Source organism: Agelaius phoeniceus, chromosome 1 (genome assembly GCF_051311805.1).
Source record: "Agelaius phoeniceus isolate bAgePho1 chromosome 1, bAgePho1.hap1, whole genome shotgun sequence".
NCBI lineage: Eukaryota > Metazoa > Chordata > Aves > Passeriformes > Icteridae > Agelaius > Agelaius phoeniceus.
In genome coordinates this window covers 42,355,893-42,377,343 of record NC_135265.1, presented here as the reverse complement: position 1 = coordinate 42,377,343, position 21,451 = coordinate 42,355,893, and the positions used below count along the sequence as shown (strand labels likewise).

General features: G+C 37.0%; 1 protein-coding gene across 1 annotated transcript in view; it reads left to right on the top strand.

Moving 5' to 3' along the window:
- OSBPL10 (oxysterol binding protein like 10) overlaps positions 1 to 21,451 on the top strand; it is a 113,049-nt gene that overhangs the window by 31,287 nt on the left and 60,311 nt on the right. The window contains exons 2-4 of the mRNA XM_054644018.2: positions 55 to 236; positions 1,943 to 2,022; positions 12,564 to 12,755. Of these exons, the coding sequence (XP_054499993.2) occupies positions 55 to 236; positions 1,943 to 2,022; positions 12,564 to 12,755 (454 nt within the window). The remainder of the gene's footprint in view (positions 1 to 54; positions 237 to 1,942; positions 2,023 to 12,563; positions 12,756 to 21,451) is intronic.

Genomic DNA, 21,451 nt, shown 5'->3' with positions numbered 1-21,451 from the left:
AATGCATGAAAAGCTTCTGTGGAAATACTGTATGCTTGTAATTTCTTTCAACAGGTATTTTGTGCTGGACTTTGAGACGGGGATTCTGCAGTATTTCATGAATGAACAAACTAAAAACCAGAGCCCAAAGCCACGAGGAGCCTTGTCTTTAGCTGGAGCTATAATATCGCCCAGTGATGAAGTGCCACACATGATGGTGGTCTACTCTGCTAATGGAGAGATGTACAAGCTAAGAGGTACAGTGCTGCTCACAGTGCCTGCTGAATTGTTCTTCTCTTCCACTCCCACTTCTGCATCTCTTCTCTCATGTCTCATTTCCCTGTGCTGTCAGAAAGTAGTGGCTATCCAGCTCTGTTATTACACAGTATATTTTAAAACACGATGGAGGAGTAATCTGGAGTTAAGTACATGTGACTTTAAAATGTATAGACTTTCAGGGCTGGAAGGTACCTCAAGGTGGCTTCTGTAATCTGTTACTGTGGCATTTTCATTGAATGCTGTATCTTATTTGCTTCCAAAGGAAGAAAAAGGTGCTTTCATTGCTTCCACACCATAACATTTGTTTTCTAGTACTGTTCTTCTCTTCTGCAGATAATGTGCAGTAATGAATCTGATGATGGGTCAGAGAAGGGAAAAATGCCAGTGAGGGGTTGCTGAGATATTATGTTCTTATCAGTCTTGGAGTAATTGAATGCTCCTGTGATATAAAATGTTCTCTTCCCTTGTTCCCAAGTATAAGACAAACAATACAGGGTATATAGGAGTTACTTTGGAATATTTACAAAAAGGAAGAAAAAAAAAATGGTAGTGTTTTGATTTTAAGGTATTTTCAGTATGGTTGATTGATCATGATGCTTCCAAGTCAAGCTAATTTATAAAAAAACCCTGTTATCTAAAAGAAAAGATAGATAATGCAGTGTAACAGATGTATTCTTAGTTTTATTCTGACCACAGTTTACCAGTTGTCCAACAGCACTGAGCATGCAGGAGTCCCCTGTTCTACAGTGTGTTGCTCTTTCATACACAGAACTGAATTCTGAAACAACCGGGGAGAATTTCTAATAAAATGCTTTGAAAGTTGCACAGCTAGAAATCATGAGCACTTGTGTTTCATTATGCTTTTCCAATCACTTGAAATTATCAAATGCTTACAATATGCTGCTTTTAATTTAATGATGTCTGTGAATTTGATTAAAATCAGTAAACAATTTTTATGCTGAGTCAATAACCATTAAGATAATCAATAGCAGAGGAAGTAAGAGAAAATATTTACTGAAATTATCAACTCTGTATTGCTATTCTTAATGAGGATTCCTGTAGTAGTAGTTTAGGGAAAAACAAAAGCCTTTCTCCTAAACAGACTTAGTATATTACACAGGAGCCATCTGAGAGCAGTCAAACTCTTCAATGGTTTTTAAAGCTGGTTTTTAAAGATGTGTGGGGAAATTCCTATGTCTTTAAGTTGCATGTGAATGACATGGATTTAGAGAGAGATTTAGTTGAACTCCATTAAAAGAGAAGCACTTAAGTATCTGGGAAACTGGTAGCTTGTCTGATAGCTGATCGACAACCTGAGTGTAGAGCTTTTATGGATTTAAATGCTGCGGTGTGTCCTTCACAAAGACAGACAAATAAAACAAAAGTGGATGAAAAATTTTGAACAAAGTAGTCTTCTTGAGGTAGGAGTTCTGCCTTTGCTAATGTGTGGAAGAGATAACTATGAGGAAGACTCATATGCTTATTTCTTCCAACTGGCCTCTTAAGTACAGGTTTAGATGTGTGGCACTGAAAAACTTAAGTGTATTTATGTAGCATAAATTAGGATTTATACTTCATCCTACTCAATAATTAATCTTTCCCCCTCTGTCCTGCTCTGTCACCTCTTGGGCAAAAGAGTATTGATTTATGTGTGATTGCTTGCATTTTCTTGTTTCTGTTCTAGCTGCTGATGCAAAGGAGAAACAGTACTGGATAACTCAGCTTCGATCCTGTGCCAAACATCACAAGGAAAGTGATTCTAAGGTAAATAATTAAGAGTGAGAAGTAACTATTATGTTTTAAGTGGAGTAGGTGAAGAACAGCATAGCCTGGATGACTGGCTGTTGTGATTAGTGGGTTGATGTTAAGAGGGTTTTGAGTAAAAGCAGCAAGTTGTCATTTGTCACTAATGGAGCAGGATAGGTCAGTTTGGGCGATCCTAATAAATAAACATTTTCCTGTTTATGACAAATTAGTAAAGTGCATAGTTAATTGAGTGGCTGAATCAACCAGGATGCCAACTGATGCCAACTTTCTATACTCAATTGCCAGCAAGGAATTATTCCTCAGTATGTTTTCTGGTCACTTCTTAAAAGCATTTAGATGTTTAGCATCTATAACTGTGATGAGGTGGTAAAACTGCTGTTCAGTATATATGACATTGGAGACTTGTGCAACGGGATACTGATTCTTATGCTTCTACGCTCTATTAATTTTCATTATATTTCTTAATACTGGTTTTATTTTTATGCTTTTCCTGCTTGTGATAAATTATTCTATTTTAATAGCAAAATCTCATTTAGAATAGCAGTAATTTAGTTGAAGCTGATCTTTGTGGAACTGAAGTTGGGATCATATTTCTTCTTTAGGTAAAAACTGTTACACTTGGTAGTAATTTCTGTTCAGACTCTTTCCATGTTGAGCTCCTTCAACAGGAGTAGTATCTGCATATTTAGTCCTGAATTAATTCATGTGTCAAGAGAAAAACCTTGGTGTTGCAACAGTGAAAGTAAACAGCAATTAGTAGTGGTCCAAAGAAAGCAAACAAAATTTCAGAAATTATCAGGAAAAAGAAGAATAGCAAGAATACTTAGCTTGCTCTAACTCTGTCAAATACTTGTAATGAATACTTTTATCAGTCCCCTTCCATTTCTGAAATGAAAAATTGGAGTGGGGATAATGAAGTACTTTTCATCATATTTGTTATTCTTCTGTACAGGATGAACTCTGTGTGATGAAATTTGACTTCATTGTAGTCTTTTTTTTTCTGGTGATGAGAATGGAAAGAGCAAATCAGTATAGTAAGTGCTCTGCAGTGGCTGAATATGAAGTATTTGCTTAGCTGTTAATAATAATGTTGATATGGGGAGCCTCAAAGAAAAAAGGAGTTGAAAACAGGTAAAACAAAAAACCAAAAAAAGGCACCAAAAGGACATGAATAGAAAGTGGAGAATATGTTGGGATGCTTTGGATGCCAGAAGTGTTCAGGAATTTGAAAAGCATTTGAAAAGCAAAATTTTATTAGAAAGTCTTGACTAAATGAGTGGGAGACTGGTAAATACACAGCCAGTTTCTGCCACAGAAGATCTAAGGCACAACTTTTGGAAGCAGGAAGGCTTTAGAATGGGGAGCATCTCACTGGTCCACTTGTATTCTTGCATAGTGACCAACAATGCTGTGGTTTGCTCCTTGTTCCTATGCTCATTGTGCAAGAAAATAAGAGTATTTCCTTAACTGAGGGGTGGTGGACATGTGTAGCAGAGGAACTAAATGGAAGAGTATTTCAGATAGTAGGAAGAGGGTTCTTGCATTTTTCTTTAAGACTGTTAAGTTACAGAAACTTGGCATAGGAAGTTGGAAGTATAGATGTATTTTGGAATAGGTATGTTTTAATTGGCTTGAATCTGTTGAGTATAAAGCAGAAATGCTGAAGAAAAGTATGCTTCTTAGTTCTGTGTTACAAATCAGACTAGGTCACTTTTCACTTGAAATGTTTGTTACTGAAGCACTTTAAGTTCTCTGCTTTTGTAAGTCACAGAGCAAATAGAGAATATCTATCTTCTGTGTTTTTAAACTTAACAGTCCAGAAAATAAAATTCTGTGGTTTTAAACTTAACAGTCCAGAATTTATGTGCTTCAGATGACACCACCGATGACTCTGCTTCTTACTCAAGAAGTGGACTGTACTTGAAGCAATTTTGTGCTTACCTGTTCCTAGAAACTTTTCTTGTGACAAGATTTATCTCTTATTTTTAATATGCCTTTTCCCTTTTCCCCCTCCTGTCTTCTCAGTATTAGAGTATTAACTGAGAAGAATATTTTAACTGGCTTTAGTATTGCATATATGGTGAACTTGAATTTCATCTACAAGTAAGATTTTAAATTTCTCTCTGCTTTTCTTTATAAAAGGAAGAGATCAAAAGCTTAAATGCTACAATAATTAGACTTTGGAGATCAGATATCATTTGCAAGGTAACAATTCTTCACAGAAATTCCAGAAACTAGGGAAAAAAAAAGACATTTCTATTCTTTTTCTTTTAATTTTTTTTCTTAAAGTTTCTGTCTTCATATTCACTACAAGAAGCGAGAACTGCTTCATTTCATTGTATTGTTTTTTTCTTTCTCTTGTAGATGATGGCACTTTATACTAAATTATTATTAGCACGGGAGTGGAAACATGCTCTTTAAAGTGTTTTAAATTTACATAAAATAGCATTCTGCTATTTTTAGCCGCCTTACTTTTTCAGCTTAGGGTCTGGATTTGCAAAGAAAGGTCTGTAATGACACAGAGATGGGTGTATGCTTGACTTACTTTTGCATAATCGAGGACTTCACAAAAATCTGTATTTTTGGGTTTTGTTAAAATAGCTCTACCATTGATAGGATTGTCATGATGTGATTTGTTATTCTGCTGTCAGCAAGGTTGGATCTCTTTATTCCTCCCTCTCTGCATACTTTGTAGTAAGTGGAAACTGCCAGTTATCTGTCTCTCATCATGCTGTAAGGAACAGGCAGATACTCATGTGTTCTGAGCTTCTGGAGTTTGAACAGAATCCAAGCTCTGTCTCTGCTGGGAACAGCCTCTGGGAAGTTGAAGTCTGAATGTTTGCTCCCAGCTTCTTCTGCAGCTTAAATTCACCTTTTTCATAGGAATACTGAGATGCAGAAATTTCTAGCTGTTCTTGAGGAGTCATACACTTGAATGAGGTAGAATGGGAAGTGAAAAATATGCAGTGAGGGGTATATTTTCTATTATGCAAGTGGGATATAGTTTAAATGTGAAAAAACCCAATAATGGGATAACCAGGCAAGCAGTGGGAGGGTTTCCAAGAATACCAGCAAAGTAACTTAGCGACAGGTTATTCATACTGGAGAGAGCACACTTTAAAAATCTTGAATAGATATTATTGGAAGGGAATTTGTAGAAAAACATGATAATTTGGAGGATGTGTTTCAAAGCTGAAGCCGTGTCACCGTTTCTGTGAAATACTCAGAGAAGAGGATTCCTACTGGCTGCACTGGAGGTAGATCAGACTTAGTTTACTTTCTTTTTTTCAGCTACTGCCTGCTTCAAAATGCTACTGAATGACTGTTTTTAAAGCTTCAGCTGGGGATTGGAGTGGTGGAGGAAATTAAATAGAGAAGTGATTGAAAAAAGAAAGAAAAGGTTGTATACTAAAGACTAAATTTAGTGTGTCCTAATGAATGGTCCAAAGGTGAGCGGTACAGTTAATGAGTGTATGTAACTCAAGCTAAGTCTCTGACTTTGTTTTAATTAAATTTTACATGGTAATGATAAAAAAAAAGCAGTAAAAGAATAGTGTTCACTGGCAAATAATTCCCATGTTGTCACGTAATCTTAATGTTCTTGATATTCCCATACAAGTCTCATTTCACTTAATTACAGATTGTTCAACCTCCATAAGTGCCAAATCAACTGTTTTGGAAGAAATCATCTATGTCTGGATAGGATTGCTGGTTCTTTTAGACTATTCTAAGTGAATATTTTGTACAAGCTTTAATTAAAACATTAGTCAAATTTGCATTCAGTGATATAAAGTGCTTTCAAGAAAGAGTAGGCTTAGGAGTAATTTTTGTGGTAACTTCCAAGAATAATTTTGTATCCAGAAATTGTCACAAGCTTTTTAGTTCTTCTGTTTCATCTTCCTTTTTTCTTGACTGTTTAATGATGGTGGCTGTAAAAGCACTACTGAAAACAAACACAGGTTTTTAAACCAGCTCTTAATGCCAGTGTGTGGACTGGTTGCTGGATTTGCATATAGCCCTTGTATATCTCAGTGTGTCTGTATCAGGAATGTGACAGGGAACAGAACCTTTATCTTGTGAAGTCACTTCTGTGCTCAGATGGTAACTTTCAGCTTAGGTCTGTGTTAGAATAAGGAGACAGACTGTCCATTGTTTTAGCTTTTTGGTTTTGAGCTGCACAGTGAGCTAGCTGCTTAAAATTGGATGATGTGGATTCATCTTTAAGCTGAACTCATTTGCTGATTCCTTGCAGCTGTAGGTTGCAATCCAATTCCCTTCCTTCTGCTGCCACCTTTTGTGTGGGTTTTGTCATGTTTCCAGTTCTGTATTAACCTGGGCATCAAAAGTAGAAAAAATGGCATCCTACTAAAAAGAGCTTAGCTCTCTGACCAGCTCTCTGAGGATTGTGTGTCTCTGGCTCTGGCTCTCTACTGGCTTACCTCCCTGGAGTAATGGTGGGGAAAAAAAGTCCAAACCTGCCCCTGTCAAGTATCAACTGCAGTAGCAGTTTGACTATAATGTAAACAGCACCAGCAGTAATGCCTCAAACTTAACACTTCTGTCATATTGTTATGAGGCAGAGGTGTAATTATTCTCCACAGCTGGAAGAATGACTATCATGGATCTTTGGTTTTATCAGGTTTCTTTTTGCTTTAGTAATGAATGGCCACAGAGATACCTTTACATTTTTAAGTGGATCATTGGCTGAGTATATTTAACATCTGCATGGTAACTTTTCATAAAGCTAAATCGGTGAAAATTTCAAGTCCTTTTCAGTGTTGTTTTGGTTCTTCTGTGCATGTCAAATTGCTTTGCCTTCTGAGCTTCAAGTGTTCCCTCTGTTGGTATGCTTGTCTGCTTCCTCTTCTCATCCCTGACCTATGGAAGTCAACTAAAGAATGGCATTTCTAATTAAAGCATGCACTGAAATCCTTACAGTAGTGGGGCTGAGAGGGAAGCAGTGCTTGGCTGTTGATAGTTGTGTGTTTGACATCTTTTTTCCTCCCTTCGGAAGCTTCATGAAAATAAGAGTTGTTCACTGCTTCTAAAATCTTTCTACAGAAATGGAAGAAAATCAATTTAGGATTGAACATGCTCAAATGATTCTTGATGAAGAGAAGATTTTATGATAGAATGATTATCATAGTCTCTTGCTTAAAAAAAGACATATTGCCTTACTGAAGATGATGAAACAGTATGATATTCTATCAGAAAAGTTAGTACTGCAGAGTGGTGCTTGACAGGAATATGCAAAACATCATAAGCTAGTCCCTATGTAGTGTTGAAGTTTGGATGTTATGTAGATTCTGTCATTTGCATTTTAATATTTGTGAATGATTATAATGTAAATGAAGCAGAACTGTGTCTAGGTTTATCTTTTATCAGTGTTTGTTTACTTAGGATGCATTGGAAAAGAAGTAGATGGGAATTAAAACACTGAATGGTGGTATCTCAAAATTGTAATTACTTTCTGATAGTGTGTGACTTCCCATAACTCTCAAGCTGCATGCAGGGATTGGTTTTCTGTGCTGTATATGTGCAGAGGAGTAAAGGAGTGTCATTTTGGTAATTATTATTCAGAGAAAAACATCTGTGGCAGAGTGCCTGTGAAAATGATGATTATCAACCATAAGCAGATATGACAATCACTTCAAAGTTATTTTATTGATCTCTGGAAAATTGCATTTACTTTCAAAAATAAACAAAATTGTTTGCTTCTGGTAAATGGTGAAAAACACTTCAGCTTCTTTGTGAACAGGAAGGGCAATCTCCTGGGAGAATGAGTCATGAAAACATTAGTATAGTTCGAACTTACTGTTCTGCAATTCCATTATTTTAATTGTTAGGATTTTTGATATCCAAATGGAAGCACTCATTATACTGCTTTTTTATCTTGGGGATGGACAGGCTATTAAAATAAAAATCTTAACCCAAATCTGTTTTAGCTAAGCATACTTTAGCTAGCTTTAGGTCATAAAACCCATATGAATGCAAGTTACAAATTAATCTTTTATTAGCTTCTTTATTATTCTTTTATTGGTTTCATTTTATTAGCAGGTGAAATGTTGGTGCAATGGTAAGGTGTAGCCTCAGGAAAGAAAATTTGCAGTCCTTTTGGGATACTTCAGCCTGTGGATTCCTTGACTCATTATTGGCACTGTGCATTACTAATGTTGAAGAGCTTACATTTTCCTTTCATCAGGCTTTTCACTCTCTTTTTATTTATTTAGTTGTGAGCCAGAAAGCAGCAAGACCAAAGAAAATGAGGTATGATAATAATTAGAGGGGCAGATCAGTCATACGAGCAGTGCTGGGGGAAGAGCAGGGGATTAGGCATAAAGGCCCATCAGTTACTGTCATTGCTTTGATTTCCTTTGAGAGTGACTTTAATGGCTGTTGTAGTATGATTTATAATTAGAGTGCTTTTAGCAATGGAAAACTTCACATAGGTTTTCACATTTTACCAGAAATGGAAAATTTGGATTTTTGCACAGCTGTGTGTCAAATGCAAAAAGGATGCTTGTCATTCCCAGTGTTGAATCTCAAGAAATTCTGCAAAAGAAGAGTCAAGTATTTGGCTGGGACATAGGTGTTGACAATGTACTGTAAAATTCAAAAGTGCCTGAGGGGCTGAGTGTGCAGTTCCTGGAGAGTCTTCTTCTGGCAGTGACAGGAAGAAGCTGTCAGAAGGAATTGGATGCTTCCCCCATTTTCTTGGATGCAGCAGGCACAGTACTCTGCTGCTGTTCTCTGTGACAGGTTAGTCCAACTTGAAAAGCTTTTGAGTGGTTCCAAAAACTGCCTCCTGCAGACATTCACATGCATACTGGCTGTGACAAAATTTTTATGTTTGTCATTGAGGCGTGCCTAGAGAGAGCTTCATGGGTAGCTGGAGGTCCTGGTGCTGAGCTCATTTAAAGTTTGTATGTTACAGATGCCCTCTAAAGAATAATACCAAATTTAGGTGCTGGAGTATTTGTGTTGTGGGCTGGTGGAATTTTCTATCATGTTGTTTGGAAATGTTGGGTCACTATAAGTGGATGAAGGATGTAAAGAAAACAAAGAGACGAGGAGAGCTTGCTTCTAGACCTGTAGGAGCTGATTGTGGACCAATATATTTAGGTCTGATATTTTGCACAGACCATGTACGTGTGAATTCCAGATTGACAGTCTCCCTGACTGGATGAGCTCTATAGGACTGGTGACTCTTCTGTGCTGCAAGGGGAAGCAGAGGGCTCTAGGAGGCTCACTGGCAGAGCTGGTCTCTCCCTGGAGATCACAAAGCTCCATGCCTTGCCCTACAACATGCCGGGGTCTCTGGTGTCGAGATGACCCCAAGGTGTTAGAAAGTCTCTTTTTCCCAGTCCCGGGACCGAAGAAGAAGATGGGATTCCTCAGATCTGGTTCTCAAGGTTGTTTATTTTCTCTTATTTAATACATTGTCTTTCTGACCTGCTGAGGTCTGTCTAGCAGGTCGGGTTGAGGCACACTGACTGCCCTCAGGGCAGTGTTATCTTTTTATACTAAAACTATGTGTACTTTATTTACAATAAATATTTACAAAAAATAATTTTCCAATACCTATCACCTATGTTAGACAGTTTGTCTCTACTCTAAAGCAATCCAAAAGTGCCACCATCACAGCAGAAGATGGAGGCTAAGAAGAAGCAAGAGGAAGGACAGGACATACCCAAATCCCTCCATCTTGCCTCCTGAACCCCCTTTCTAAAACTCCAAAATTCTACTTTCTCACCCTGTGATAAATTCACTAACATTCTACTCAAACTCTTGTGGCTTGTAAATCTTCACACAAAGTTGGTAACTTTTTCCATGGGCTAAGATTGAAGGTACAGGTGTTTTTGACTCTGTGCCAAGGTCTCTGAGCCTCCTGCCAGGGTCTCAAATCAGCCAGGGCAGGCAGAGGAATGTCCTGGGTTCTGACACAACAGAGCTGAGTGTTAGGCACATCAGGCAGTGGATCCATGGGCAGCCCTTGCCAGGCTGTGTGCTTGTCTATGTAGGGTCTTGGGTTTACCTTGTGTCCCTATAGCTGCACAGTCTTTTTGAGCACCACCCACTACTGAAACTAGAGATGGGCTGTTTTTTCTAATTTTCTCTCCTGCTCCACTGATCCCCAAACTCCATGCCCTACATGACTGTTCACCAGAAGTTGCTGTGAGCTACTACATACTTTGGCAAAACTTAGGAAAAGCCATCTTAAATGCACTGTGGTCCCACAGTCTGAACCAGTGCATGGATTTTTCCAAATGTGTTTTGTGTTAACTTTTTTTACGTGCAGATCTATAGCTCTCCCTCAAGAAAATCAAAACATAGCAAAACTTTACCTCTCACAGAATTGTTTTGTTTTTTTTTTTTTTTTTTTTTTAAGTGAATCTAATGGGAAAACTCAGTTTTACATGGCTGCTGTTAGTCTGAGCAGCAGACAAACTGTTTGTTTGATCTGTTAGGATCTGTTTAGCTATATGAAAGTAGCAGCTATGTATTTTTATTATTGTGATAGTATGATACTAAAATGTCAGTGAATCTCAAAAGATTTCATTCTAAAACAAAATCAACTTTTATTAACCTAAAAGAGAAGTTGATTTTTCATTGAAAAAAAAAAATATCTTGTTCTACCTCTACACCCTAACTTTAGTTTAGATGGTATTCTGATACTAGTCAGTTTGAAGAACAAGCATTAGTGAAGTATATTTCACTCATATACTCAGAACACCCTTTTTCTGTGGAATATATGTTTGAAAAAGGAAATTCAGTTTCCCTCATCCCCTTCTTTCTCCCAAATACCTTTTCATCTGGCTCTTATTTTAATTGTAGTTAAGTCTAAGCTCTTTCAAATGGAAGATGAATTATAAACCTAGCAACCTTCTGTGCCCTTCTGACAAATTACACCTCGTGCTGCATTTTTGCCTTAGAGTCAAATCCGGTTTTAATGCATTTGTGATTTATCAGCCAGGGTGGATATTTTTTTGAAATATGCTTATTATTGTAATCTTATTGGCCATGGTAGCAAAGGATATATTCATTTCAAAAACAGTCAGACCATCATTCTTGGAAGCATTTGTAAATGTTAAATCTAGACCAACAGAATGATAATTATTTCTATGAGATTAGCAGCTCTTTGCACAATGGCAATGTGATAACCCATTTTTTAAGCCTTCAAAAAGTCTAAAGTCTAGTTTTGTGTGGTGGTGGCAATGGGATTTTGTTACTTGTTTCACTCCTCTTCCTTGGCAGTGCCAAATAATCTGCCTTGTCCTTTACAGTCAGTGTGGTGGTAACATGGGGCCTGACTTCAGTTGCAGTTCTAGTTGGAACCTGTTCAGCTTGGTTTGAAGATTACCACAGAATTGCAAAAAGTGACATGGAAGGTATAAGAAGAGAGATTATACCCAAGGAATCCTTTTGTGGAGGAATACTTTTGTATAGGTATACTTTTGTTAGCATGCTGAGGAGAAGTACCTGGTGTTGATGGTGACTGTCTTAGCAATGTTGTAGGTTGCCATTGTTATTTGTGCAGATTTTGGAGAAGAGGTGGAAAGGTGTTTTAGTCGTGGGCTGTGTATTTTCTTCACTGTCTTGAAGTGCTGCTTAATCTTACTCTCTGAATTGGTTTGTGTTTCATGAGGTAAAAATTATTCTGTTTCAGTGTTAACCTTACAGATGCAATCAACAGTTCAATAGAAGGGAAAGACTTTTTTATATTGCACTTTTATATATGATTTCCCAGGGTGATCTGGTGCCCATCTGAGCTTGACTGAGAATTGGTGTCCTATAGACCTCCAGGACCTTGTGTTTGAAGTCTGTGGAGAGCAAACTGAGACAGCAACACTGACAGATGGTTAGATAAAAATTGAGTGTCCTACCAATTTTATAGGTTGTATGTTAAAAGTATTCTTACTGCAGATACTGTTGGAGATTTATTTCTGGCCTTTTTTGTATATTGGGTTTATCCCAAGCTTACTCCAAAATGCATTGATTTCTTTAAGACAAATTTTGTTTCAAATGTTAATATTTAATTGGTATGTGGATTGGCCTTGCCAAAATTGAACCTCCTCTGATGTTGAGAACAATACTACACTGTTTCAGAAGTTGATCAAATGAAAGCATTGAGATTTTTTTCTTCCTGGCTGTTCACACCAGTTTGGTGAATTGTTGGTCAACAGTTTCATGAAAAATATTTGTATTGGCATTGTTGTTATTCTGTCTGCAAAATCTTTCCTAAGCTTTCCTAAAAAGTAGGATCGTAAGAACTAAGCCGCATATTATTATGTAAGAATTTGTGAAGATATTTGCAAAGACCAATTATACAGGCACACCAAGAAACAAAGGTAACAGCTCTAATGTTTCCAAGAGCATCTCCTGAGCCGTGCATATGGTTCAGAAGGAATAAATCAGTTACACCTGCAGATTAGGTTTGTGAGAAAAGTAGAACAATACAAATGTAAAATATATAGCCTGTATTGTAAATTTTTGCTTGTGTAAAGTTGCTAATATCACAATCCTATTGCTTGTTCTAGAGCATCTCATCCTCACGAAGTAGAAGCTCATCTCTGCTGCCACCTGGGACAGCTAATTCTGCATCTCCCAGTGGCCAGAAACACACGAATCAAAGTGGGCCAACTGTTGTAACCATCACACATCACAAATCACCTGCAGCTGCTCGAAGAGCAAAGAGCCAGAGATCTGGTCAGCTCCATGAAGTCCGAGAGGTAAGAGAGAAACATCTGCTGGTTTGCTATAGCTTGGAAGTGCTTATTTTGCTTCACAATAAGCAATTGAATCTGACAAGTTAACAATTATCTTTTCTTCCTACTTTACGACTGCTTTGTTTTGATCCCCTTGCTGAGCAAGAGGTGGGCTTTAGTTCTGGTTCAGCTTCAGGTCAGGTGTATACAGATTTTTTTATGCTGATGTTAAAATTGGTGTGTGCACATGCTTGAAAGTGAAGTAGATAGGCAACAGCTCTCAGGCTTTGCAGTGGTATTGCAGGACTGGAGGAAAATCTCTTTGAAGCTGTGTGCAGCAAAAAATACTTTTCAGATTGGAAAGTGGGCCCTGAAGCATTTAAATATAGCTGGAAAAAAACTACTTGAATAATTCTGATGAAAGTGTGAATGAAGGCGTAGCTCCCCACACTCAGCAGTTTGTTGCTATGCTGTTGTAGTCTTAACTTTGTGTCAAGTTTATATTGCTGGCCTTGCAGAGGAAAAATGGTTCATCTGTATCAAATGCATGAAAACCAAAGCAGAAAGCTTCTTTTAAAGACTATTTGTACCAGTGTTTAAGAAATTTAACTCATATGGAGCTTGTTTCTTTTAAAGACTGTACCAGTGTTTAAGCAATTTAACTCATACCGAGTTAACTCTGTCTTTCAGACAACAAAAATAGTACAGAGTTTTAAGCTTAAATAGTACAGCAGATTTTCACAGAACACACTTTCATCTTTCATCTCTTACTCTCTTTCAGTTTCTCTTTCATGTTAAGAATTTGAATAAATGCTTGGGATGTGCTCTGAATGAAGGCTTAAATTGCACATCCTGAGGAGGAATGCTTGTTTTTCTTCTAGTAAACATTAGAAATGAAGAACTGGCTGTCTGAATGTCACCCACATTTTCTTTACATTAGAGAAAACATACATTTGTCTATTTTTTGTAAAAATATCGTGTCTTTGTCTACCAATCATCTCCCCCAGGTTACTCCTAGCATGCTAAATGTATTTCCTCTCATACCTTGAATTCAGAGTGCACCTTAAACCTATTAATAAAATCAACAGTGGGAGTGGTTGCAATTTCGTCAAATGGAGCTAAGTAAGGCTGAAAGCCATTTGAAAGGGAGTATTAGTGTATGTGCTGATCATAAGTTGGGAAGAAAAAAGCCATCAGTTGCAAAGAATACACCTGGAAGAAATAAATACTAACCTATAGTAAAACAATGAGGAAGAGTTCAGGTATCATCCCTGCAGAAAAGGCCAGTGAATTGCTGACTCACTTGTTTGTGGTGCATTGCAATGTGATGTCATTCCAAAAAAGGTAACTATTGCAGGACTTCAGTCTTTAATGATGGAAGGTGATTATTTTGTTTTGCTTGAGGTGAATGGTACCTCTTAGAGGTCTGCAATAATAATGAAAAAAAACCCCTCAGACATTGAAGATACAATAATGGCTGAAAGAAATGAGTGCTTTTCAGGGAGAGAAAATGGTACTAAAATGAATGATGCGTAAGCAAAATTTCATAAGACAATGTGTGAAGTTTACATTTTTATGTGTTGGATATTTTGTGTGTGTGTGCTGCTTCCTAAAGAACAGCAAACAGTGGAGAAATCAGAACTTCTGCCCTCTTTCCCAGTCTTGTGTAAAAAGTGGCTGCTTAACTGATGTTGTTTCCATCTTGTGAAAGGCTCAGTCTGTTTTTTCCAGATTAAGGAAGTACATTTTATTTCAACAGTATGCTCTGTGCACTTCCTTCTCCCCCATCTTCCAGAGTGAATGAAATAGACTTGGGTATATGATACCTGTGTTTTCAGGAAATATCTTTGTTCCATGTATGAGTCAAGCAGTGACTGTTAGATCCACCCTCCCTTATGAAATTTATCAATGAAGAGATATGTCCAGATCCCCTCACGAAAGTGCGCTTAAATCTGTTCTAGTCCTGTTTTTTAATCTGAAACAATGAAAAATAGGAGCTAAAAGTACAGTGAGAGAGAGAGAGTTAATCCTTTCCTCAATGCCCAAATCTTTACTTTTTATTTGACATTTGTTTGGTATGATCTGGGTGAAGGGAAGAGACTGCAAAAGGATTATAGATCAATATTAGTGTTCCCCTGATTGAGTGATGCAATTGAAGCTTTGACATGCAAATAAGTTTTTTTAAATTGTTCCATAAATAGGACTGCATTAGCTAATTTTGCACCTTATAAATACAGTAGTTGAGTCAATGTAAAATGTTGATCTCCTTCTGGAAAACGAGAGGAAGCATGTGTGTTTTAAATTTCACAACAATGTTATGCTATGGTAGTCCTACCATGTTATATGTGAGATCTTTGAAAAACAGTAATGCTGCAAAGAGGGGCATTCTTCACTTGGCACATGTGCTAGCTGGGACAGTGTTTGCTAGCTGGGTCAATGTTCCTGAGAAAGCAACTTGAAATTGCTTCTCAATTCTGAACTTTCTTGGTCTGGCCATATTATCTGGAAAAAAATGAGGTGTATCTCCACCTTGCAAATAGGGCAGAATATACTCCTATATTTTATATAATGCAAGATGTTTGGTAATACTTGATTGTTCTTTCCCCCCTCTTTTCAGTTCATAATAAGAATAAACAAAACAGTAAGAATAAACAACAATGTTTCCTTCTGTGGTTTGTTCTGGTTGATTTAGTTTGATTTTTAATAGGCTAGAGAATTTTAGCATGAAACTAATTGTAGCAAAGAGGTCTATTTAGCACCAAACTGACAAGCAAAATCATATAAATGTAGTAGACGCAACTGTCTAGGTCTGCAAAATGACACATGTCATAAGTGTTTCCATTGTGAAGTTGGAATTTCACCTATTTTCCAAATTTTGGTAAGTTAAAATTGAGTATAAGTATGGAGCTTTTGACTGCTATAAAAAATTTATGTTTTAATACTTGCCCTACTTTTGTATAGTGTTGAATGGAAAAGGAGCTCAGGAGCATTGCTTTTCATCATAATGTAATTTTTTATTCTGTTTAATATCTCTTAAATCAGATTTTTGCTTATATTAACTTGGTGTTAATAGTGCAGTCCACACTGATTTATGGAATGTTACATCAAAACTAAAATTAACTGTACATTAACTTGTGAGAAATGATCTGCATCGTGTTGCACTTCATGCAGAATTATTAGAGATCCTACTTCTTTATTTGAACCATAACTTAGCATTAAAGCACTACTTTGAGCTAATTTTTTAGTAAGTGATTTTATGGCAAACTAAGTCTCTGTGGTCTTGAAATTTAATTCTGTTTTTAAAACTGTGTATATTATTATCCTGTTAGAAATTTATGATCAGAGTTATGCTTTCAGATTTCTTTACTGTAGGTGGTTAAAATCAACTGGAAGGTTAAGCCAAGTGGCCACATCACACTTCATATTAAATTTTAGCTGTCACTGAACTAAATAATAGTGACAGAATGGTCAGAACGGTGTTTATTTTGGCTGAGAGTGTCTGACTCTTGTACAACCTCTGCCAGTGTTACAATTGTTGTTAAAGAACCAAGTGTGTGAAGATTTTGTAGTAATTGGTTTTAATTATTTGCAGACATTTACAGAAATTAAACTAAAAGAAGTCCAGATAAATATTTCTTCCCACAGTTTAAAAAAGCCAATGAAGAATTTTCTGATCACTTTGAAATGTGTTTGTTACAACTTTTGATACCGTGACTAGTCATCAGTATGGGTTTCTGAACATTTGGTACAGGGAGATCCAGATTTCACAGGGCCTCTACCAGTGTAACATCTCTTTTGTGTGCCAGTTGGCAGTCCTAGAACTTGGAAAGGACTGCTTTTCGATGAGATGACAGTCCTACTGCTTCTTGCACATCCTTTTCCATATAGAAACAGTTACTATTTGATTCCTGCAGGAATTATGCAGCAAAGTGATAGTTCTGTGCTTCCTTCCTTACAATATGGGCAAATCTAGGATTTGCACCTAGGGCTTCATGGAGTGAGGCAACAATTTTATGTGCTTATTGGGAAAAAGTGATGATTCTGAAACACTTTTGAGGATTTTTCAAGTGAGGAATGAATGTCTTCAGGTTGCTGTAATGTTTGGATAGCAAAGTTAGGAACTGTGACTCGCTACTGTAAGCAAAAAAGGATGCTGTTGTGTGTGGAGAAGTGTTTGTTGTGTCACAGAATTACAGCACTGCACAGGCAGCATTGTAGGTGACAAAGGAGATGTGGTACTTAAACCACTTGGGGTAGCATTAAGGCTTGCAGGACTTTTCACAGGTGTGAACTTTATATGAAGACTGCACTAAGCTGTGTGTTGATGTTAAAGCTTTGTAGTAAATGCTTAAGCTGGTAGTGGGGGAAGTCTTGATGGTTTATGACCTATGCCAAATTTTACTCTGCAGCTTCGAAAAAGTCAGGTTTTGCTTTTTATTTCAATTTTTTTCCCTCCTTTTTTTTTTCCTCTGAAAGCATGTACTTGGAAAGGTCAGTGGATAAGGAATAATGTGAGTCCTAACAAAAAGAATGCTGTAGCTCTAGATATTTGGCATAGTGTTGAGGTTCTGTGGGGTTGTGCAATAAGGGTGCATGAAAAAAAATGGATTCAGCTCCTTGAACGGGATATCATGCTTAGACAGTGTGAAGTATACACAAAGACCATTTAAAAATCCTCTTAACAATTTAAGTGGGTTTGACCGTATGTGCCTAATTTTGTGTAAAATTACTTTGTATAAGTGGGGAGAAATGCTGTATATTAGATCATTGCTTTCACTGCAGTTCTCACCTTGATTTTGGAGTGCAGGAAGATGAGAGCTGGCTTTTAACAAAGATGACCTTTAGGTCTGCATGAGTAATAAATCAAATATTTGCTTTTAGGAGATGAAAATGATCTCATATTCACCTAAGGTATGGAGGTAAGATGGGCTGCTAAACTGTGCTAACTTCAGTTTTTCTGGCCTAGTAATGTGGGTGCTTTATAGGGGAGAGCGGGTAACTGCGGACTGCAGCTAGAGTAGCACTGTCTAGGTCTTGTTGCTGTGCCTTTGCTAGTCAGGTAAAAAACTAGTTACCTAATATCATGTCCATTTTTCTTTCTAAATATGTTTTAGTATAAGAAGGTACTTTGTGATGTTTTCTTTGTGGCAGTTTGTGGTTGATTCTTTAATTAGTCTTCTTGCATTTCAAAACCAGCGTAGTAAATACACTCTAGACAGATTTCTCAGTTGGACTGACCAGGGCATTTCATCTCTCTTAGATACTGTAGAAAGTGTTTTTACTGTTTCAGTTTTGAAATCCAAGTGTCCTGTATTCTGTTCATTTTAGGAAATAATACAGTGGTACAGTGAGTGGCAATTTTGGAAAAGGAAGGGAGAGTACACAGAGGAGCAGCCTTTGTGAGTTTCAGCTCTCCAGTTTTTCCTGGACTTGTATTTAAAATATCTTCCTCCAATCCCCCACTATACATAAGAAATTACTAAAGGCTCATCCTATTGATCATCTTCTATCAAGTATGTCATAACATATACAAGATAATTAGTCTTTAATTGTTGATGGATGCTAATCAGAAAATGAGATATGTTACTGAAGAGGTTACATCCTCATGACACTGCATCTATACTTTATATGGATTGGATGTATTACACTTCCATTTGTCTGTAAACTCACTGTCAGAAAATTTTCACTTTTATTATCTGGGTGGGAAAAACAGAAGAATGTCTCCACTCTAAAACAGGTAATGTAAAAGTGCTTGGAAAAGAGCTCAGACCAAAACCAGCTATTTCCCAGAAAGCAATGGATACTTCTTGGCTTCAAGAAAAGTGAAGCAGAAGAAAAGACAGCAGAAAACCTTTGTGTCACTTTTGTGTCTGTCAATACAAAGTGAGGCCTTAAGCCTTAATTCAGTAAATTCATAGTTATGTGGCACAGAACATGGTAGTGTCAGTTATTCTACAGCTACTACTGTTTAACTAAGCACACACTTAACAAAGTGTGTGCTTAGACACACTTTGTGAATTGAGAAGTGTTGTAATACAAATTTGTGTTACAGGTACATTTAACAGCTCAGTTGCCGCTGAGCTCCTTGATACCAAAAGGATTGCTTCCAGCTGGGTTTTAACAGGAGCCATTATGATTTGTTTAGAGGCATTAAATCTGTAACAGAGAAAACAAGTTTCAAACCTAACATGATGTCTAAAAGGGGCCGCTGCAGGTGTTACCTCTGCACTTCTGAATTGGTGTTGGCCCCTGTTCTAGAAACCTGAGATACTTGAACAGTGTGAAAATAGGAGTGTGAGCACACTGAAATCTGGCCATACAGCAACGTTTGTGTGATTGCCTGCCCTTCATGTCCTCAGAGAGAAAAGTGGATTGGAGTGCATGTAGAACAGATGCAGTTATTTGGTGCCTTCTGTGGCACTTTCTTTGGAAGCCGTTTGTCTTGTCTGTAGACATCTTTTCTGTATCTGCTTATTCTATCTCAGGTTAGCTCTGCTAAGATCAATAGAAACATGTCTCCTAGGGGAGTAAATGGGATGCTTATATCTCTGACAGAATCAGTCTAGTACCTCCTAGAGTAGTAAACGTACATGTGCTTCTAAAAATTATTCAGTAAGTAGCATTAACTGTCTCACATGGGGATGAGGAGATGGAAATTATTCTAATACTATAAACTAGCTGTTACCATTACATAAACATGATCTGAATACTTCTGATCTCTGAACCTTTACCTTGTGTTTGCAATATGTTTGAGGTCACTAAGAGTGCATATAAGTAGCATCTTCCTAAACTGCACTTTGTTCTGTGCATTTGATTTTGTATTCATGTGAAGGTTGAGTCATCCTGGGTTCCAGATACCCAGGCAGGGAGAATTGAGGTTGCTATGGGAATCGTAGAGCAAATGTTCTACTAAAATTACACTGTTTGTCCATATGGGTTATGTCAAGAATGAACCTGGCTCATTATTTTTGATATTTCCTTTTACCAGCCCCCCCTTCAAACCTCAAAAATATGAGTTATACAAACATGGCTTCTTTTCATAATTTTTTTTCAGCCTGTAGTTTAGCAGTAATTGAGCATGTGCAAAGATGATAATTTTCCATCATTTAATAAATGGCAATTAATAAATTAGGGATAATACAGTACATATGATAACTACATTCAGAGATTGCTGCAGCATTCATTTTCTTAAGCAGTTGCAGAGAAGCTAAGATTATTCTTTACAGTTGTTAAAACATTTAATTGCATTTCAAGTAAATGGTAAGTTCCCAAGGGATCCTTAGAGAAGTTACATTTGAAGGGAATTCAGTCTCCAGTTTCTGTGTGCCTTCAAAACTGCCACTTAATTCTGCTTTATGTACAAAATGCAACTGTTTTATCTGCACATATAAAACAGCATAGTGTATCATACACATGCATTTTTTGAAAACTACAAGGTTGTTTTCTTTCACAACTATAGTACAAATACTGCAGTAGTTTAAAATCAGAGTTCTCAGTTTGAAAATGAAGCTTTAAAGAAAAATTAATATAAAAATATGAAGAAAAAAATAACATAATTCAGTAAATCTTTTCTTGGATGAGGATATCATATCTCATGGTTTTGTTTTCAGTGCAGGTTTCTGGGTGACTTGCTGATGCAACAGTGATTTTCACAGCAAACTCTGAACAAGGGTGACAAGGGGCACCTTCTGCAACTCTGTAATGTGAATTACTGCTTCCAAGATACATGGGCCATTTTGTTAACCCACACTTACATGCTATTTTTATTGAATTAAGTAGAAGGTATTTTTGAATGTTCTCAGTGGTAATATATGACAATGTAAGGTGGCTAGTGAGGTTTCAAATACTAAGTACAGAAAGTACTTCTATAAATGCCCTCAAGAAGAAAGTAACCATAGAAATGGCTCATATATTTTAAGCATAGCATTAAGTTTACATTATTATACACGTTTATTGAGGGCTTACTGTAATCTTCAGCTCCTTGTGTGGCACCTGAAGTACTGAATGCTAGTCTAAGAAACACAGGAAGCATTTTAAGTTTACAACAAATGTGAATAGTAAGCCCTGTAACTCTTAGTTATTTAACAAAGACCTGATCTCTGACAGCTTTTGCTACATGTTCTTACTGTAATGCTTGTCTTGCAGGTGTTGAATGCTTTGCAAACTGTGCTACAAGGGTGCTTTTCAGCAGCTGCTTACCTGCTTCTTGGCTGCAATTCTGATTTCTGACAGTATGCTTTTAAAAAATGGCCCATAAGACAATAGCTAGCAACATCTCATCCAACAAGCAAACCTGAACTACATCTGCCCAAATCTGACATATGCTTTAAAGTAGCATTTAAGAATATAATAATAATAATGATAGTAGTAGTAAAACATTTGGAGTTCTTTTTCCCAGCACCAGATGTTCTGACAGTAACCTGTGCCTCCTTGAAGCTACTCATGTTGAAATGTGTAATTTATGTTCAACATGGCCTTTTCTCTTCTGAAGACTAATTTCACTTGAAATCCAAAACCCACCTTTTATCAATTGTGTCCTATGTTGCAGTAAACTGATAGAATTTTCTTGTGATTGCTTATGTTGACCTAATGGCTGGCAGCAACATTTTCTGAGCTCTTTCAAATGCTTGAAATTCCTGATAACCAAAATACGCTTTCCAGACCAGGATTATAGCTGTTAACTTCAGCAAAATGATCCTTCTGAAGCATAAGGAAAGCTG